The following is a 21157-nucleotide window of genomic DNA, read 5'->3' as shown; positions in this document are numbered from 1 at the left end:
GCAACAAACCATGTAAGAATTATGACTTGCATGCAGGTCTGGAATCAGAGAAACCCGCAGCTTACATAGAGAGAAGAGGGCAAGCAGAAGACACGTGTACACAAACAAAAGAAACATATATCAGGTAACAGATGCATTGTTTATTGTCATTGCTTTTTTTCTCTCTTTGCTTTTGCCTCACCATAGTTAGTTAAGGTAGATTGCTGACCTATGTGCGGTTCTGCAGGTTTTTCCCTCCACACTTCTGTCATTGTTGAAAAATGCCATGATGTGAAATTTCTTTGGTTTATCAAAAAAACCAACATCAAAAGAAACATTGTACTTCTTCTGTATAAATATCCCAAAAGTTGAAATTCCTGTTCTTTGTATACTGTCAACACATTCGTTTCCAAAATAAAGTCTTTGTCTTAAAATGCCACACTATTACAATAGGCTGTGATGCCAAAAAGGTTTCACACCCACTTGACTATATGTAATTCCTCTACTTATAATACAATAACCTGAATGTTTCATATGTTTTCTACCTGTAGGAAGTCAATATTAGACTTTCTCCTGGACACTTTGTTTATTTCAGTCAATGTTCTCATCACCTATGCTCTCTTTTGCCCCAGGTGTGCTTGAATGCCTTCAGTCTGTATATGGGCCTGTTTTTTGTTCTCCTTAAGGCACTTCCACTGTCCCTTTTCTGGCCTTCTCCACAGCTCTCTGCAGCCTAGGAAACTACTGTTCAATGATAACACAAACCTGAAGGAAACTGGACAAAATCATAATGCAACTAGATGAATGAATAAATCATGCAGTCAATGCTCTGCGGTGTTTCAACTGCCTTATCAACTCCTGAGGCACTCTCACTAATCTCCCTCAGTTCCTTTGGTGCTCAGTCTACAAACAAAAAGCACAAAAAATAACACATGCTACATCTACTGACTAAGTGAGCCCCAGATTGTAAGTAAAAGATTGCAAAACCATTGTATTCCAAATGATTTTTACTCCTTTTTTAGAAAATTTTAGGAACATTTTACCCTGTAAATAAATTATATTGTGTTGTATCTTTGAGACCTCAATTTGTGCTTCTCTCTCTCGCAGTCCAGACAATTGAATCAGTCCTCCATCAGGAAGAAATAGTTGAGAGGAAGCTTATGAACCTCAAAATGAGATGTCATGGAGTGGATCCACTAAGTGATGGTTTTGAAATTTGGCTTTTTCCTGCTCTGAGATGGCTCTCACAGTAGGGAATAGGGCAAGTCAGGCAGAATTTTAGGGCTTTACTCGGGCTGTCAATGCAGGAATCACATACCATGTCTTGTAGCAGAAGCATGCTGGACATCTCAACTGTGCAATCTTCCAGTTTGTTTTTGATGTTAACATTGTGTTTATTGCCCTTCAAACTCTCCACTGTATTACCGCTAAGAGTTGCCATGTGTTGTTCTTCGAAACTTGACCCATCTGATCTTTGAGACTGCTTTTGAGCCTAGGGACTGAACATCCTCCCTAGTTCTCAATTACAGACTCCAAAACTGACAATTTAATTAAATTTCAGTAAAACTAATATTATCATACAGCAATATCATTTACAGATGACATTTGAGCCATTTTTAAAATTAGTTTTATCCACTGAGACAACTTCCTCATTTCCTGTCATGTAGCACAGACGGAACAATGATATTCGGGATCAGCAATCGTGTACTATCACTATGGTGATACAACAATGGCGTTTTCACACCTATACTTCGTTAACTCTGGTCAGAATCAGTTCATGTGTTTGTAAACTTGTAGCTTTTTCCTGTTGTTTGGTTTATTTTTTCACACAGAGAAAAATCTAAGTGAACTCCAAGCAAATCAAATTGTGTCAGTTTGTTCAGTTTACCCATTGTCCAGATGCAACAAAAGTAGATACAAGAACAATTTGCTATGTTCTGGACTAATGGAGAACATGGAGAATTTATGTTCTTCTCATGGCTAGTTGCTAGCCCATACAGATCTTAGCACTTCTATAGTACTTTGCCGCACTGACAATACAAAGTATATGTGGCTATTGGATGATTTTTAGCTCAAATTTGTAATGTACACTGGGTAACTGGTTCATATTGAGGTCGAATAACATTCATACCATAAATGAACCGCTCTGGAGTCTGTTTGGAACGATACAGAAACCACCTTCTTCAAAGCGGCCTTGATGCGGTCAGTGTCAGTCTCTGTTTTGGTCTGCAAATGAGTGTGATTACTGTGTTCACACCTGCACATATGAACAGCACCAAATGGAAAAATGAACCAGAATTCAATTTACATGGATTAAGCACTGCCGCTGTGAAAACACCTTATGTGTGTCTTTCAAATACAGACACACACAATTATCTTAGAAGAAGCTTCAAATGCAAACTGTAAACAGGAGATGACTAAAGCAGGATGTTTAGTGATCAGTCAAAGCTATCTCACTAATGAATGGGCATTCCCAGAAAAATGATATCACACATGAACTCAATCTCACTCATTAGAGCTAATGCTCTGCATTATGTAACTGAGGTTTTTTCTGCAATCAGTGTCACTCTGAGTTCAGATGAAATGTTATATAGCAAGAAGAAGTAGTGCATGCACACACCCTTTAAACAAATTACATCATTAAAAACATTTTTAATAAGAGTAAATTCAACCTACATTTGTTTACAAAAGTTCAGATAGTAAACATTAAAGTGCTACTGAGCAAAGGTACATTAATATAAAGCACTCAGAGTAAACAAAAACAACAAAAACGCAATTTCATGATCCCACTTTAGTCTAATTCTACAGAGACATGTTACAGTGTAGTATGCACTTATTAAAAAAATACTGTGGTATTAGATTTTACATCACAAGTGTAATAACAACAAAGGATTGGCCTTCACTGCCAGTGGGCTACTCTAGACCTGACGTGGCTGTCTGTATGTAAACATATACAGAGACAAAATATACAAATACAAGTAAATGTTACTTCAGTTACAAATAGTTATTAAAAATTCTGTTACAGCTGAAATCACACTAGTGTATTTCTAACAACATACACTTTTCAGCAAATGCACAGGCACAAGCAATGCAGGCACATGAGGTCCAGGTTCACCCCGAGGGGGTTAAAAGGTTCAGGGGACACAGACCCCACAATCATCTCTCTGTTAACTGTGCCAAACGGCATACAATGTGCACAGTGCTACACTCAGATAAGGGTCTTTCAGTTTGTGAAACCATGCAGCATGGGGAACTCCAATAAACCAAACAGAGATATTTTCAGTGATCATCCTGAGCTAAAAAGACAGTAAAGGAATCCTGTTAAGGATTTATCTCATGCTTGATATATTCATCATGACAGTGTCCTTTTGGGTTTAACATCCAGCCCATATGTGACATTTACTTTGCAATGCTCCACTAACCTTTAAGGCCGGATGAGCACACAGCAGGATGGGTGACCACATCTTTCGTTATCTGTAGAACAGAAAGAAAAATAATGAATGTTTGTAAAATGAAAGATTCTTTCAAGAGCTATAACAATAAGACAACAAAAAAAGTCCAGAAACACAGTTTTGTCTTTGTGTTTTGGCATGTGACCTAATACCGTAAAAGATTGATTTTGATTATTTCAGCTATACTTTTTTCTATATCCAGCTCTTCAGTTTTAGTGATGATAGCAAAATGCAGACCAGACAAGCATTTTTTCAGGATGGGATGTTTTTGACTTGCAGTCATCTGACCTTAGTCACAACTAGGTATGTGCTTCACTAATAAAGACCAAACATTAGGGAGGAAAAGAAATATCTAAGATTCATCAAGACTAATGCAGTAGCTGATCTATTAAAGTACTAGAACAATAGCAATAGCTACAAATAGAGTTAAAAATTAGCAATAGCTCTACACTATATGTGCAGCACATCAGTTTCATGCTCCATAGTGTTTCATATCTGAACTATGTTAAACTGCATTGTCCCTTTTAAAAAAATAAACTAAAATTGAAACAAAAAATCTCAACACTCACAATTCTGTGTCCTCGATGTAGTCAGGCTCAACTAAAGTCTCTCGTCGTCTCTTACAGGCATCTAAGATCTTTTTCCTTGGTCCTAAGGGTATATGGATGCTCTTAAGGTCATGATCGGAGCACAGTAACAGCGCTGCAAGATCAATCTTCTCCCTTTTGAAGATGGAGAAAAAGTCATTCATGCTCTGGGTGGCGAGGAAGACCTCCAAAGGGCTTGTATCAGGCTCATCATCATCATCCAGCCCTAGTTCAACTTCTTCCCAAGGCAGTTCTTCAACATTTCTCTCCTGTAGGCTGCGTGCACTGCCAATGCTGTCTTCATCTAGACTTGGGTATTGCTGCAATCGACTGCGTAAACGCACATTATTGCCTGAACGGGCCACACTGGCTGCATCGTGACTTCTAAGGTCAAACATTCCTCCGCTCACATAGTTCCTCCTAAACACCATGGTGCCAAGACCGGGTCGGTTGAACAGGGAATCGTGTCCAGAATCAGTGCTGATCTCAGAATAGTCCACATCTGGTCCATGGAGGTCTGGCTCACTCATGGCACGTGAAATGGCATCGTCATTGTCTCTGGGAAACATGTCGCGAACATTGCGCCGGGCACGATCCTTTGGGTTGACATAAGTCCCTTGTTTGACAAACATGACATCATTACCCAATTGAAGTCCAGAGAGGGAGCGCACACTTTTCCTACCATCTTCGTAGATTTTAAAGGTGCCATCTCCTTGTTTTTTCTTCTCCAGCTTCTTCTGGATCTTTGTCTTCCCTCGGCTTGTGGCATGGAGAGTTGCCTAATAGGATAGTAAGCATGCAGCAATGAGGCGCACATCAGAAATGAAAGACTTCCATCTTAAAAGCTTTTTCAAATTTGAGACAAATATTCTTAAATTTTGTGTCTATCTTACATTAGTAGTAACACATTTTAATAGATTTATTTATGGTAGATATTTTTCACACTGTTGCCATCCTTTCTTGGTATATGTGTTTTGAATTATTGGATGTGCTTCCATGCAAATTGAAATACACTGTCATTGTATTTACTACTGATAGCTTTCCCCAAAGCAATACATTAATTTTACTTATATGTCTTGACATCTTTGAATGGATTATCATGAACTTTTGCACAGTTTCACCAATCCATCCATAAGTAATCCATCTAGATCAGGGGTGGGCAATTCCAGGCCTCGAGGGCCGGTGTCCTGCAGGTTTTAGATCTCTACTTGGGTCAAAACACCTGAATCACATGATTAGTTCGTTACCAGGCCTCTGGAGAACTGCAGGAGATGTTGAGGAGCTAATTTAGCCATTTAAATCAGCTGTGTTGGTTCAAGGACACATCTAAAACCTGCAGGGACATCGACCCTAGAAGCCTGGAGTTGCCCACCCCTGATCTACTGTTAAGACTTAAAGTTAGGGATGTGGCAGCTTAACAGACAGGTGGGTTAGCTAGCTGTCTGGTTTTCTTCACCTGTGTTGTTGCTGCTTTTTGAAGGTTTTTCATGAAAAAATCTGAAGACAACATTTTGGCGGTACAGACGAACCAAGAAGTTTGTCTTTTTTTTTTTCAAGGTAGTCTAGAATTTTATCAGTTTGTCACCAATTAGTAGGTACCTGTCCAGTTTAAAGTGGCAGCTAACCAAGCTTGCTACATATTTTTTAGCACACTATCCTGTTCATATACAATCATTTCTGGCTACAAAGCACCAACGTGGCAGGAGTCAAAATGCTCACGATGAGGAATCAAAAAGCAGAAGACTTCATGGTGGTTACATCCAACTTTTACATACAGTTTATAGTCTTTCACCACTTGAAGTGGCTTATGCCTTATAAAGTGTAACATATTTTGTCTGTGGCTAAACAGGTATAGCAGCAGTTCAAGCCAGTGGCAAGGAAAGGCCTGGAAAAGCATGAAAAAATATAGAGTTGAGAACTCTATATCCTTACTCTTTTCAGGCTTTGCAATTAAGAGAAGAAGCTCTTTCTAGGTGGCAACAATCCAAAACAAAAAAACTAATTACAAACAACAAACCTGGGAATATGGCACACTGACAGTGGCTGTGTTTAAGTTGAGCAGCTTGTGGCTAAGAGAGCTGCTCGTGTAGCTGGAGAAACTCATGACATCTGATGCAGACGTCTCAGAAACTTCCTTGTAAAACTTTCTCTCCATACGTTTGTGGTGCTTCTTCTGCATCTTCATGCATTCTTTGATTCGCTGTTCAGCATCACGAAATGCCCGATCCTTCAGCTTGCTGACCAGCTTGGGATTAAGGCTTGTCTGCTTGGCAGCGATGGAATCCAGGTAGCGGACACAATCCATGTGATTCTTCGTGGCAGCCATGTCCAAAGGTGTGTGGTAGTCATTATCCAAGCACCATATGTTGGCACCAAAAGATACCAGGAAGAAAAGGCAGTTGAGGTGACCATTGGCAGCTGCCAGGTGGAGCGGCGTGTTCCCCCATATGTCACACTTGTCTGGGTTTCCCCTGAAGGTCACAAGAAAAGTGTAGACACATTTAGAAAGTAATTTATTGACTATTTGGACATTCTTATTCAAAATATGTCAATGTCAATTCAGTGTCATTTTTATTTTTATACATTTAAAAGCAGCAAAGTTGACCAAAGTGCTTCACAAGTTAATGAAAAAGAGAAAAAAAAGACATGAGATGAAGTAAAACATAATATATTTAATTCATTTAATATAAAAAAAAAATGAGGTAGAGGATTCTTTCTTTCTGACTAGTGTTCAGATATCTCACTTGTGAGTAATCATGTGATTTTTGACCGTGATTTCACCACTGAACTGCCAATTACGGGATGTTAAATGGACCTCTTTTAATCATTTAAACCTTAAGAACTACATTAAGTTTCAGCAAATAACTGTTGATCTTCTGTAGTTTTGATCAATTGAAAAATGGATCAATTCTTTTTTCCACAGTGGAAGCACCATAATTAAATGAATCCTTTAAAAGAAACAATTGCCCTTCACTGACATTCCACGACCTTAGGGTTACCTCTATCTGTGTTGTAATGTTGCTGTCAGTCTGTAATATGACCACAAGCTTGCTGGTGCCACAGCTACACTTCCTGTATCTTATTACAGGAAACTGTAAAAAGAATGAGCGCGTGAATGGCAATGTCACACTAAAGTCCACAGAACAAAACACATTGTTACAGCTGAGTTAGATTACTTTGAGGGCAAATTTTCTTTTTTTTTGCCCCTGCACATTTCCTACCCCACCACAGGTCGATTACGCACATTAGAGCTCATTATCATCATTTTTTTACAAACTAGCATCCCATGAAGAAACTTTCTGGTAACTGGTCAAAAACAGCATGTATTCATAATGCACAACTTATGTGTGCCCAGTACACCTAAACCGAGGTAAATTTATTTTAGGCTATTATTTCTGTGGATTTTTTAAAAAGTATACAGTCTTTTGCTGGCATCACTCTTCCTGTATTTACATTCTTATTGAACTGTCTTGTATCTTATCCATTTCCTCCAATACAGCCACATACAGAGTGCTGATACCAAGGACATGAAACTACTGTTGAAGTGAAGCTGTATTATTGATGGCTGCTGTTGCACAGTTTTCATTGGGAATGTATGTACAAAGTCCGCCATAGCTTAATTTAGCAAATCACACCACCTTTATGGACAGTAATAGATTTAAATATGCAGCTTTAAAAACAAGCATTATTTGAGTTCATGTGAAGAGTGACTTTTGTCAGTTTGCATGAGTGAGTGTAAACACCAACCACCCAGAAAGTAACAATAAAACAGAGATTAAACAAAGGCATCATTATTGCCCTTTTGTGCTGTAAAACACTGAAACGACATTATCTTTTCAACTCGGGTGAAAAGATAAATTGAAATTAGATATTCAGGTTGCACGTTGAGACAAAATACTTAGAACCTTCTACAATCTCTATACTCTATATACCATACAGTAGCTGCAGTAAGGGGCCATCTAACTTCATAGGTTTATGTATGTAATTTATACCTGTCCTTGTAAAGTCGATGATTACAGTAGAGCGCACATTTTCCTCATCTGCTCTTTATGACATTATGGGCTGTTTGCTTCTTTACTCCCTGTGACAGTTTGATGTTACTGCATCTGTAATATACTTGCCAAATACGGCAGAGGAGGCATCTTTCCCATGAAGCATGTCAGGCAGCATTAAACTTATCTTATATAATGGGGTCTCTTGGGGTTGAATTATTGGAGGATTTGATGTTTAATTTTAGCATCACATGTCAATCAGTAGTTTATATGTGCTCTTATTAGCAGAGGTGCTTAGCCGCTATCACCAGATGATATGTCTGGTCTGCTGTTGAGAACGTTTCAGAAACACTTTAAATTCATAATGGCCCCATTTGGGAGGATTTGGGGGGGGGGGGATGCAAAACAGGTCAAGTAGATGTAATGATAAATGGGCTGTTCCATGTGAACACCAATCACATTTGTAGATTTTGCTCAATACGGACACCGGCAAAGATGCAACAACTCCCTAATATGATCTAATTTGCTATTAATTCGATAATTCTTTTTCTACCACTGGAATTACATTTTCAAAATATTACGGAGGGAATAGAGCAAACTGTCCAAGACAAACTCTGTTTTAAGGAACTTGCATCATCTTATCATCATGGAATCATGCGCGTCTGTTATAGGACAAAATAGATTTTCTTTCTACATGTAATTCTCTGATTCTGCACTAGCATGAAATAACATCTCCACATCATGAGATGACTTTGAGCAGTGTCATGAGCTGAGCTTTTAAAATTTATGGTAGAGTGCTTCATTTGAACATGACACATAACACACGCTGTTATTTGAAATTCAAAGCTGTGTGTGACCTGAAAATAGATGGATAATAAGGGTTAAAGTGGCATCACAATGTTGGATGTTGAACCTCAGCCAAAATTCCACAGAAACAACGCCACTGTCTAAATTATCTGTTTAAAGAGGTTTTGTTCTTATCAAACAAAGATTTAAAGTCTAAATTAGAATATTAAGATCCCCCCCATCTGAAGACATAAGGTTCATTCAGATTTTGTGGATTTCTGATATTTCTCTGCTACTACGCTATAAATATATTCATATTAAAAGGCAGCCTCTATATTTTTAAGACCTGGCCTAACAGCATATCTACGTGGCTATTTTCTGTTGGTGAGACTGAAATTAGGTTACAGTAAAGAAAAACATTGTTTTAGTGTTATTTCAGTGCCTGTTAAAAGTCTTGTAATAAGTGTAAACATTTTATGGTTGTGCTACAAAAACGCCCGTAGTTTAAGCAGCCATGTCAATTTCTGCAGAAACATACGGGCTTATGCGTCATGTTTATGGCCCTTTATCATTTTGCGCACAGTCTCATAAATCATACTCACCCCCTCGACACAATCAGTCGCAGAGCTTCCAGGTTGCCGTGATAAGCTGCCCATAACGTCGGTGTCATGCCATCCTCATCCGGCGCGTTGAGATCCTTCCGAGTTGCCTCTTTAAGTAGGTCCAGGTAGCCATCCCGGGCCGCCTTATGGTATCTGTCATTCATGGTGCACAATTAAGTCACCCAGCTCGACCCCATTCCGACGCGTCAATATTGCTACCATCGTCTTCTTCGTGTGGGTACACAATGGTAGCTGAGCGGCTAAGGGGGCAGTTTACCCCCCTTTTCACTCAGAACCATTTGGTCAGATCAGACAGACCGCAGTGAAGAACGCGTCGGTGGTATCCAAGGACGCGCTGCAGTACAGTGCTTCCGGTGGCCGAAAGGTCCCAATTCGCCCAAACCTACAGCTGATATATTATTTATTTTTAAAGTGACATTCAACATGTCAGGGAACAAGACATGAAACACGCTTTACTCTGCTTAAAAAAATAGCTGCCCTGGTTCTTTAATGTATTGTGATATTTGAAAATGCTATTAATATTTCTTTAAGTTTTCTTTATTATTATTTTTTATTTTTCAAATTGAGTAATAAATCTTATTACATCTACTAGCTTTAAAAAATAAATAAAATAATTACACTAAACTACATTAAAGTTGGAAACAAATAAATTATTGACCTCATAGCAGTTGGAACACAGGGGACAAAGATTTAGTTGATTTGTTAATACTGTTTAACCTTTTGAATAAAGTATTATTCATGCTTTAAACCTTATGCTTCGAAGAAAAAAAAGCAAGGCACACAAAGAATTATTTCATTAGGACAAAGGAGTGTTTCAAGAAAGAAGCACCTCAAATCTCAGCCCCACCCGGATGAAAAGAGCAATGCTGCCTCATACGTTTGTAAGTTCTCAGTCACCCTACTCAGATGAAACTTCATTGAGGACACAGATCTCGATCATGTGCAACATCTGCCACAATTTATACGATAAAATAGATGGTAGATCACTTTATATCATGGGTAAAATTTGTGGCTGTTCATCACTTTGCACACGCATTCGCATAAATCCTTACCAACCCATTGCCACAATCGCCTGATAACACAACTGATAACGCAGACCATAAAATTAGTGTCATGCCATCCGTATCCGGAAGAGATCCTTAAAAGTTGCTTCCTTTAGCAGGTCCAGGAAATCATTCCAGCAGCTTCGTGGTACCCGTCATTCATGGTGCAGAAGTGGCAGTCTGAATGTGTAGAAGTACACAGTGACACAGAGTAGATATCAGTGCTTCTGATGGTCGAGGTGGTCTGAAACTGAGATGACATCTTTGGGGCTCTAAAAAGAAAAAAAAAATCCAACCCGAAACGGAAACATTTCCTGAGGTTTTTATTAATTATTTTACACCACATTGCATCTCGTTAGGAAACAAAGACAAAACGTGCTTCACTCTGCTAAATGTGCCATTTTGGATCTTTAAAATAAATATCAATATAAAAAATATTTTAACATCTCTTCGACTTCTCGTTATTCTTTTCAACTCATTTTTCATGGTCAATCCAATGTAATCAACTTCATTCAAGTTGGAAAAAATCAGAGATATGAGAGGCATCATTATGACGTGGACACAGAAGACAAGAAGTGTCACTGTCCTTTTGAATCAACTATTGTTCTCACTTTAAATCTCCAGTTAGAAAAATGCATGGCACACAAAGAATGATTTCATTAGTACAAAGGATTGCTGCAAAAAAGTACCTCAAATCTCAGCCAGGTAGACCGGTAGATCGCTTATTTAAAAGGATTAAAAATGGAAACAACTTGAAGCACTGAATTAAAAAAAGATATTCACTTAATACAACCTACACCCATTTAGACATCAATGGATTATTGCTGCCTTACAGTCAGTTCAAATAAATGTATAACAATAGGATCACAGAAAAAAAGAGGTAACATAAAACCTCGAAAGCATTAAAGCAAAAATTTGTTTCATACCATTTGTTTTTTTTCTACTCTGTTTGTTGTGGCCATGCTAGTAAAACTTCCATGACACCCATAGCATACCTTGCATAACAATAAAATGTACTGTATAATATCAAAACACAGCTGTTTATGAGAAAATAAACCAGTTCCTTTTTTTTTAGTTTCTTTAGAATTTGTGAGAAAACAAGTCTTATTCTTGGAAACATCCTTTGAACTTTACAGAAACATTAAGTCCAAAACACACTCTGTTTGGAGTACTTTTTGCTCGTAGCAGATTTATTGATATTTATGACTCTTTGTAGATCATACTACAGTGTTTTCTTGGGCATATAAATGTAGTGACTGTCTAGACTGCTCATAGGATCTTGTTGAGACAGGTAGGCTTACAGGTATCCAGTAACTTTTCACTATTTTTAGCTCATGTCCTGATTTTCGTAAAATCAGGACAGGAGCTTGATTTTTCTCTCTGATAAGCGCCATTTTTTTTTAATAATATTATACAATTCTTTCACCTGCTCTGTTGTAATTCTTTATTTAGATGGCATGGGATGCTGTTGGTGAATTCAAGAAAAAAAGCACAGCTGATCTAGTTATATTTTAACTGCAGGAGATATTTTTTCTGATTTTGAACACATTACACATTATTGTACACACTATGTGTAGTAGAAGTGTGGAAATAGAATTTTGTTTGTTGATTTAAAAATTTGTTTTGTTTTAGATAAAAAGAAAAAGACCAAATTGTGCTGATTTGGCATTCGGAGAAAAGTTTCTTTTGCGCAGGATCACTCTACTAATAGCAACCAAGACTGGGTGTGGCTGTTAAACCTGTCTTGTCTTATATAGAAACAAATCCAGCAGAGAACTCACCTGTGAGCAGAGAGAGTAGCCATGTCTATCAGCTCTTGCTATGAGTTTAACTGTTTGACCACAGGAAATCAATGTGAACCCTGCAGAATGATGGCCCAGGACAAGGAAACAGAGGAGGTCCACCAGTCAAACAACATAAATTCACCTTGTCAGGAGGGAAGCAAGGATGAACCCGAACTGAAGATCTCTTCTGCAGAAGTTGGGAAGGAAAAAAGCCAAAGTTGGGGATGGATGGGATCTGGGATCATATGTGTAAACATTTTGATCCTGGGCAGTGTCTTGGTCACCGGGAGTACTTATGAAGATATAAATATCAAAGCCCCTCACCTGCAGATTTTCCTCATCATCATCCTCCTGCTTACCTCCATGTGGATGATTTATTACAGCATCTACACAGCCAGGATTAAAAATGCTGTCAATTACAAGGATGTCCACGCTGGGCCAACTTGGCTCAGGGGTGAGTAAATGTTCAGTTCAGTTTAAGTATTATTGGGTAGTTTTACGATTTTTCATCCGTTCTACATCTTCTTTCTTTTTTCTCCTCCAGGAGGACTTGTGCTGTTTGCAGTCCTCAGCATTATCATGGATATTTTCAAGCTTGCCAGCTATGTTGGATACCTCCACTGTGGTTCTGCAGTTAAAGTTGCATTTCCCGTGGTGCAAATTGTTTTCACATTTGTGCAGGTAGAAATGAATAATAAAATGCTCCTTACTACATTTAATCTGGTCTTGATGGTTGCAAAATAATTATTGTAATAATTGTAAAATCAATTTGTAGACATACTTCTTGTGGGTCCATTCCAAAGACTGCGTGCAGCTACAAAAGAACATTTCTTGGTAGGTAATTAAGATATTTCCTACCCCTTTCTTCATCATTGTACTTCCGGGTGGTATCTATTTCGATACAGGGAAAGTAACCTAGTTACTGTAAAATCTGTTGTCCAAGAAGCTGTGAAAAATATCAGAGTAACTTTATACTGGAAATGCTGCAGCCACTAATTATGCTTTTCACTGTCTATGATTCCCAGACCTTCTGAAGGTCTCTTTTTAAAAGGAGGCTATAACCAGTAGTTACCATCTGTATTAAAAGGTGTAGAAAAAGTTCTTGTGAATTGTTTTAGTTAAAAAATGATTTAAAAAAACCTCAAAGGAAGTTCATTTCCTATAACAGTGAAGTAAGAGAACCAGTTTATATTTAAAATTTAGATTTGAAACTCTTTGCTTTAAAAGGAATTTCCATGCTGATTAATCAGGATTTAGCTTGAAACTATAACAATAACCGGAAACATTACACTCATAGGTATTATCTGATATGTTTTATGTTGGACTATCTAATCCTTGTTTTATTGTACCTTCTTTTTATCCCTCAATATTAGTTGTGGGCTGATGCTCACCCTCTCCACAAATCTGGTTTTGTGGATGACTGCAGTTGCTGAGGAGTCTGTTCACCAAACGTTAGTTCCCACCAATCTGGACAACATCACTAAACTCACTGGGCGAAGTTTGTACATCAGTAGAGGTAATTAAAGCAGTTTTTAAAAAAATGTACTAGATAAAAGAGTCGTTATGAAACCACAACATAATTCTTTGGTTTCATGTTTTACAGCAAGTTATGGAGACCGTGAGTGTAAGTGCAGCCACTCTTCATGTAGCATCTTCAAGGTTGCCTACTACTACTTGTACCCTTTCAATATCGAGTACAGCCTCTTTGCATCTGCTATGGCCTACATCATGTGGAAAAACGTGGGTCGATTAGTAGGTGAACATGGCCACGCCAAAATCAAATTCCGTCTTAACGGCATATATATTGGTCCTACTTTTGGAATCCTGTTAGTGATCGCAGGGCTGGCGACCTTCATTGCATATGAAATGGAAATGAAAAATGAAGATGCAAAAACCAAAGAAGAAGCATTGATGATGCACTTTGTCATGAATATAATCATAGTGAGCCTCATGTCTATTGTGACTGTGATCGGCATGATGATTTACAGGGTTGATGACCGCGAACACGTGTCAGAAAAAAGTCCCACACGCAACTTGGATGTGGGGTTGCTGGTCGGAGCCTCACTGGGACAGTTCGTCATAAGCTATTTCAGTATCATAGCCATGATTTCAACAGGAGTCAAAGACCCCCTGAATAGGCTTGATCTGTCCTTTGCCATAATTATGGTGATCCAGCTTGGCCTGCAGAACTTTTTCATCATTGAAGGTCTGCATCGGCTGCCTTCTCACAAAGTGAAGGAACCATCTGTGATTGTAAATCCTTATGTGGTGGAACCCGGCAATGACATGAACAACCACGAAGGCTCAAACACGAACACAGAGACAAGCCCTGATATGCCAGAAGATAACCTGCAAGGCGACAAGATACAGTACAAATACAAACCGTTGTGGAAGCGACAAGTGTTGAAGGAGGTCTGCATGTTTTTGCTCATGGGAAACATCATTGTGAGTACCTCGTCTCTCGCTGCCTTAAATATGGTTTTTAAAAACTCACTAAATATTAAGGCTCTCTTATTTTTTTTTTATTTTTTACAGTTGTGGATCATGCCTGCATTCGGTGCTCGTCCTCAGTTTGACCACACCACTGAAACTGAATTCTACAAATTCAACGTATGGGCTCCTGTTGTAAACGTGGGACTTCCTTTTGGCATCTTTTACCGAATGCATTCGGTTGCCAACCTTTTTGAGGTGTTTCTGATATCATAAAATGGAAGCGTGCAACTTGTACAGCTGACTGGGTGGACACTTAAACCATTTATAACCTGTGGTTTGTTCCAATGATTTTTCTTTACAAATTTCGGTCAAAACTAACTAATGAATACAGCCACTAAGATGTATCTGATTATTTTTTATATGAAAATGCACATGTATTTATAATGTTTTCAGAACTGTTTTTGTTTCTGATCTTGTATTAACTGATTTACACTTCAGGCATGTAAGCACAAAATAAATGCATGCACAAAAAGAAAAAAAAAAGAGTTGTTGTTGTTGTTATTATTAATTCAAGTTTACAATATAAAAGTCCATCCATCCATCCATCCATCCATTCGCTTCCGCTTATCCTTTTCAGGGTCGCGGAGCCTATCCCAGCTGTCATAGGGCGAAAGGCGGGGTACACCCTGGACAGGTCGCCAGTCTGTCGCAGGGCCAACACATAGGGACAGACAACCATTCACACTCACATTCACACCTAGTGGCAATTTGGATTATCCAATTAACCTATCCCCACAAGCTGCATGTGCAATATAAAAGTCAAAGTAATTATTATTATTTCAGTTTCTCATTTATAGTGATCCCAGCTGTCATAACTATAACCACAAGCAGCCAATACTGTAGTGGTGTATTATTTTGAAATGACCATTGAAAGCTAGGACTGTTCGATATAACGATATATATCGGATGACGATATAAAAACGTCTATCGTTTCATTTTACGCTATTGTTTGTTTCGTGGTGTCGCAAAATAAACTGTTTACGGCAACATTTTTTCATGGTTTTGATGGTCACTGTAGTGGCTATATTAATTTCTTAAAGTTCTCTCTTTCTCTTATATTTTATATGACCACACTAGGGACGGACAAGCGCCTGTTTTTATGCATTGTGGTTAGCAACAACGACGGTAACGCCATCGCGTGTCCGCTTGTTTAAGTTCCACATAAAACTTTCACAATAAAGCTCAAGATCCTGTTGAGATTTTTCAAAATAAACTGAATCACTTGAAAGAGCAGATTATTTACGGATGAGAAGTAAAAAAGCCGCCAGGTGCTAAAAAATAAACCTTAGACTCAAACGTTAGAACAGGCTTTTCCCCGCGGCACACCGTGTAATAAATACTCACAAAGAAAACGGTGGCCTTTACAACTTATGTCTTAAAATGTATAGTTTCATGCATCTGTTAAAACACTCGACTCCAGGTACATGACGCGCAGCTGGAAACACTTCCCGCAAGTCGAGCTGCCCGAGATTCACAGAATTTACAGAAAATGTTATATTTTTGTGATTTATATCGTTATCGGGATGATAGATGTCTTATATCGGGTTATGAGATTTTGGTCATATCGCACAGCCCTATTGAAAACAGTGAAGACCTTACAATAAATACGACTAGTCAGATCTGCTTTGCCCACGTCTTTTCCTGTATAGCTTAAGAAAAAAAAACGAATGAAAAAAATCATCTCCCAACCACCACACACACAAACGAAAAGAATCGGTCAGAAATGTTCACATTTCTAACTTCACTAGCGATTTAAATGGTGCTATAAATACAGAACTTTTTTATGTCGAATCACTGGCTGCATTAGTTTTGGGGGGTTTACGCCCTTCTGTTTGAAGACTATAGATAGATTATAGATGCCATAATAATTGAAAAAATACATCCCAGCGTTACCTTTGTACTGGCCCAGTGACTGTAAAGAGAGTTGTGACGACTCACCTGCTCTGACACGCGCCGGTGTTGTAGTGTAATGACCAATTAACTTTCGCCTCTCGAGTTCCTTGCCCTTACTGCCCTTTTTAAAAATTACAAAACAAATAAGTTAAAACGCAACAAAGAAAACGCTTTCCCAGAGCCCGTACAGCAGATAGGCTACTTATTAATACAACAAGCTTAAAACATAAACGGATAATCTACGTATTTGGGAGTGTTGTGCTTACCTTTGTGTCTGGCAAATTCAAAGCCACACCTTCGCGGGGTCCTTAGCACACGGGTTTGTTTACTACACGTCACCAGGAAGTAGAGCTTTCTGGTGCCAAAATGCAGAGACAGGTGATCGAGCTTAAATTTGAGTTGTATCAGTATTTAGAAGAGATTATTTTTTGAAATAGGCGTTTTAGACTGTTTAATATTTATCAAATAGGAGTAAAGCGCCGTAGCAGGTACTTTTCTCGGTGTGTTTAACTTTGTTCTGGTTTCAGGACACTCAGGATGCCCCTCTTTTTGGAGAAGAGGATGAGAATAACCAGAGAAAAAGGTCCAAAATGAGGTAAGATGTTGCACTTAATGTGTTTTTGTTTTTTTAGCCCAAACCTCCTTAACCACGAACTAAATTCTCCATTTGGGGGTTTCAGACATCCTCTGGTGTCTTTTTTCCATCTCTTCTTCCGAACAAGTGCCATCTTGGTTTATCTCTTCTGTGACATTCTCAGCGGTCGCTTTGTTGTCTGCATGGTCACCATCATACTTCTGCTATCATGTGACTTCTGGACTGTCAAGGTGGGTAACGTTTCACCACAGGGCTAAATGCAGTTATATAAGTAGCTGCCACGCATAATTTTTTTTTTTTATAAGGGAATAGATCGTGCCTCAAGAGTTGGCAGTTCATCTTGTAATTGGAAGGTTGCCGGTTCGAGCCCTGGCTCCGACAGTCTCAGTCGTTGTGTCCTTGGGCAAGACACTTCACCCGTTGCCGACTGGTGGTGGTCAGAGTCCGGCAGCCTCGCCTCTGTCAGTGCGCCCCAGGGTGGCTGTGGCTACAATGTAGCTTGCCATCACCAGTGTGTGAATGTGTGGATGACTGGATGTGTAAAGCGCTTTGGGGTCCTTAAGGACTAGTAAAGCGCTATATAAATACAGGCCATTTACCATTTACCACTGCACTGAGATTTTTTATCTTTTTACTTTATCATTTATTAGAAAAAAATTACTAAATGCATCTGGAAAAGATTATGACAATTTACCTTGTGGGTTTTAGAATGTATCCGGCAGATTGTTGGTGGGTCTTCGATGGTGGAATCAAGTGGATGAAAATGGGAAGAGCCACTGGGTGTTTGAGTCAAAGAAGGCAAGTAGGAACTAATCAGCTTTGAATGGGTCTAAGGAGCTTGGAAAGAAAAGAATCTGATCTTCTCTAAGTTTCTTTAAGATGTTTCACCTCTCATCCGAGAAGCTTCTTCTGTTCTAAGAACAGAAGAGAGAGTCACAAGTTTTTAAGCTTAAAAATGTGTGACTCTCCACCAAAGCCGAAGAAGCTTGTTGAATGGTTTTCAGGGGTTTTATCGATTTTTAGCATTATTTTTGAATCGTTTTTATCATTAACCCGGTTTCCCTGGGTCTTTTCCCATATGTTATGAATAAATCTTTTTTTTCCTTTGGTACCGGTACTGGTTTTATTTTGTTGTATTCATCCATGACACCTTAAAGGCCGGTCCGTGAAAATATTGTTGGACATAAACCGGTCCGTCGTGGAAAAAAAGTTGGGGACCGCTTCCTTAGACTACAATGACCCGGATGACTTAGAACCTTCACAGACATCAGGTATGAAAGGTTTAAACCACCAGCTTATAGATGGAAAAATAGAAAAACAAGGGAAAATGTACATACACAGCCACAATATACAGTCACCTAAAAAAAGAGTTTCCACACTCTTACTGCTTCCATTGGAATTAAAAGAGTAAGAAACATCCAAGTTCTTTAAATCAAATGTACTTGATTAATTGATCAGCAAGTGTAAGAACCTCTAAAAAAGCTGTTGGTAGTTTGCTGACCTGTTGATTTTAGTATGTGGCCATGCCAGCAAATTCACTCCAAGGTCAGATCATATAATGCGATCTGACCTATGCAACCTAGTTGCAACATCTTAGACTCTACAGGCCTCAGTTTGCATGTTTAGAGAATTACTGTGTGGCTTATTTGGAAGGTTTTGTGAGAGAAAAAAACTCTTCTCTGGTATCTTGGTATCTTAGGCCATCTGAACAAACCACAAGTCTTTAGGAATAATGTTCATTGGACATATTTAAAGAAAACCAAACTCAACATGTCACCACATATACTTCTTACTGACAAGACCTGTGCACCTTACAGTCAGTGAGTCAACTGTGAACACCTCTGGATGCTAAAGTATTGAAATTGGTCCATATGTCAGGATAATGATCCTAAGCACAACAGCAGATCTACACCACACAAAGAAAAGACTCAGAGCTCGAAAACCTCAATGAATTGAAGCAAATGGTACAAAGAAGAGTCCAACACAACATTGTGAGAAACTCATCCAGAAAACAATCACTTCAAGTTCTTTAACTTACTGCTGCTAAAAGTGGTTCTACAAGCCACTGGATCATGGGGTGGACAGGACAGACTGCACAGATTTATGTGACATCTTCCTTTTTCATTTGACTGATGGTGATATAACATGTGTATATATATCTTTAAATATGTCTACTTTTCTTAACAGACGCACAGCAAAAACACAAAGTCCAGCGCAGAATCCCGGGTATTCTGGCTCGGCCTTCTTGTCTGCCCCATTTTCTGGATCCTGTTTGTGTTCAGCACTGTCTTCTCCTTTAATATTAAATGGCTGGTCAGTTTAGAGTTTCAGCGTGTAAGACACATTCCTGACAACTTAAATAGCTGCTGATTATTGGCTGACATCTACTTCTTGTTTCCTCCAGGTTGTGGTAATATTGGGCTTGGTTTTACAATGGGCAAACCTGTATGGTTATGTCAGGTGCAAGGTGGGTAGAAAGTCTAACCTGAGAAACATGGCAAAGAACTATCTCGGTGTCCAGATTCTTAAACGGGTATGTGAATCATCATACATTAGCCCTTCTTTTCTGTAGTTTGTCTAATGAACTTTTACATTAATATTTTCCTCTTTTTTTTTTCTTTTTTAAAACAAAGGCAACGAAGCAACCAGAAAGTTTTTGAAGTCAGCTGCTGGATGGGCCTGTTTCTTATTAAAAAAAAAAGGTGTTTGGTCTTCTTTCACAGCACATGGGTGATTTCAATTCCAGGAAGAGGATTTGGATAAGGAAATCATTCCTTTTATCTTGAGGGTGTGCCACTTTGTAGCCTTTGACAACTCATGCATTTTTGTAGCCTCATGGAAAAATACATTTTACTGTGCATTATTGGGAAAATGTATGTAATTACCTGCTACCTACCCTTTTTATGGTGTTTGATATTGGGTATTGTAAAGACAAAGTGTTTTGCAGTTTAGCTGTAAATTTATACAAAAGTTGGTCATTTTTGTTAAGGTATGTTTATGGGAAATTATATGTTATGGTAAATAAGAAAATAAAGGTTTACTGTCATTTTTGGGTTGAAATTTGAATCTTACCATTGTGGTAGTCCAACTATATTATTGTCGTCAAAAAGTATTTAAAAGGCTTAGGAAAGATTCAGCATGTCTATACTCTCTTAAAACACTCTTGTATGTGTCATGAGATTTCGTCATGTGACCCATCAGATTTCATAGAGCCAGGGACTATTATCTTGTGGTGCTTTCCACCAATAAGAATGTCAAAACTATGAAATGGGTATTGACTTTCTTAGCTGCTCATTAACGCAAGGAAAAGTAACAGTAAGTCAAACAAATAACCACTTGTTATCACCAAGGCATACAGAAGTCCAAACCAGGTGCCACTGTTGCCAGCTAAGAGGAGGAAACTGTGGCTACAATTTTCATGCAAATTGAACAATAGACGATTGTCTCAATTTCTGCTGTAGCACTCCGATACTAGGTTAGAATATGGCATAAACAGCATGAAAGTATGGATTCATCTTGCCTCCTGTCAAGGAGGTGGCGGCGTAATGGTATACAGGATCATTTCTTGGCACACTTTGGGTCCCTTAGTACCCACTGCCACAAAGCTGAAATGATCTCAAACTGGTTTCCTGAACATGACAAAGAGTTCACTGTACTCAAATGGCCTGCGCAGTCACCTGATCGCAATCTCAATAGGGCATCTTTGGAACGTGCTGGAAGGAGAGATTTTCACCATTGAAGTGAAACCGACAAATCTCCAGCCAGCATGTAATGGTATCATGTCAATGTGGACCAGAAACTCTAAAGATAGTTTCCAGCACTGTGTTGAATATTCCATGAATAAGGCAGTTCTGGCAAAAGAAACCCCAACCCAGTACTTGAAAGCTGTACCTAATAATGTGCCTGATGACTGTATATCGTCCCAAATTC

The 21157-nt window shown here is 38.6% G+C and overlaps 3 protein-coding genes across 10 annotated transcripts; 2 read left to right on the top strand and 1 right to left on the bottom strand.

Annotated features, from left to right (window-relative positions):
* Positions 1-2635: 2635 nt before the first annotated feature.
* ush1ga (Usher syndrome 1Ga (autosomal recessive)) lies at positions 2636-16984 on the bottom strand. Of its 6 annotated transcripts, none has more exons than XM_082530372.1 (9): positions 16899-16984; positions 16678-16753; positions 12571-12632; positions 12389-12433; positions 12244-12293; positions 9399-10642; positions 6036-6489; positions 4001-4797; positions 2636-3453 (listed from the first exon to the last, which is right to left on the bottom strand). In XM_082530372.1, exons 6-9 carry the CDS (start codon positions 9560-9562, stop codon positions 3450-3452), a joined length of 1419 nt encoding a protein of 472 aa, XP_082386498.1. In that variant the 5' UTR covers positions 9563-10642; positions 12244-12293; positions 12389-12433; positions 12571-12632; positions 16678-16753; positions 16899-16984; the 3' UTR covers positions 2636-3449. The 6 variants fall into 6 exon arrangements, with proteins under 6 accessions (XP_082386498.1, XP_082386499.1, XP_082386500.1 ...); XM_082530373.1 differs by lacking the exon at positions 16899-16984 and having other exon boundaries at positions 2636-3275; positions 3402-3453; positions 16678-16757; XM_082530374.1 differs by lacking the exon at positions 16899-16984 and having other exon boundaries at positions 12606-12632; positions 16678-16757.
* LOC309704887 (proton channel OTOP2-like) lies at positions 12265-16620 on the top strand (the record flags this gene model as incomplete). Of its 2 annotated transcripts, XM_082530370.1 has the most annotated exons (6): positions 12265-12700; positions 12791-12927; positions 13022-13080; positions 13620-13762; positions 13850-14691; positions 14782-16620. In XM_082530370.1, 6 exons carry the CDS (start codon positions 12265-12267, stop codon positions 14950-14952), a joined length of 1788 nt encoding a protein of 595 aa, XP_082386496.1. In that variant the 3' UTR covers positions 14953-16620. The 2 variants fall into 2 exon arrangements, with proteins under 2 accessions (XP_082386496.1, XP_082386495.1); XM_082530369.1 differs by having other exon boundaries at positions 13850-16620.
* On the top strand, positions 16917-20273 carry LOC309704889 (Golgi apparatus membrane protein TVP23 homolog B). 2 transcript variants are annotated; one of them, XM_082530377.1, is made up of 8 exons: positions 16917-17010; positions 17160-17227; positions 17313-17457; positions 17533-17688; positions 17936-18025; positions 19415-19540; positions 19632-19760; positions 19861-20273. In XM_082530377.1, exons 1-8 carry the CDS (start codon positions 16999-17001, stop codon positions 19885-19887), a joined length of 753 nt encoding a protein of 250 aa, XP_082386503.1. In that variant the 5' UTR covers positions 16917-16998; the 3' UTR covers positions 19888-20273. The 2 variants fall into 2 exon arrangements, with proteins under 2 accessions (XP_082386503.1, XP_082386504.1); XM_082530378.1 differs by lacking the exon at positions 17533-17688 and having other exon boundaries at positions 16922-17010.
* Positions 20274-21157: the final 884 nt, after the last annotated feature.

This window comes from Aulonocara stuartgranti (assembly GCF_965226115.1).
Source record: "Aulonocara stuartgranti genome assembly, chromosome: 4".
NCBI classification, from domain to species: Eukaryota; Metazoa; Chordata; class Actinopteri; order Cichliformes; family Cichlidae; genus Aulonocara; species Aulonocara stuartgranti.
This window is presented reverse-complemented; position numbering and strand designations above follow the sequence as displayed.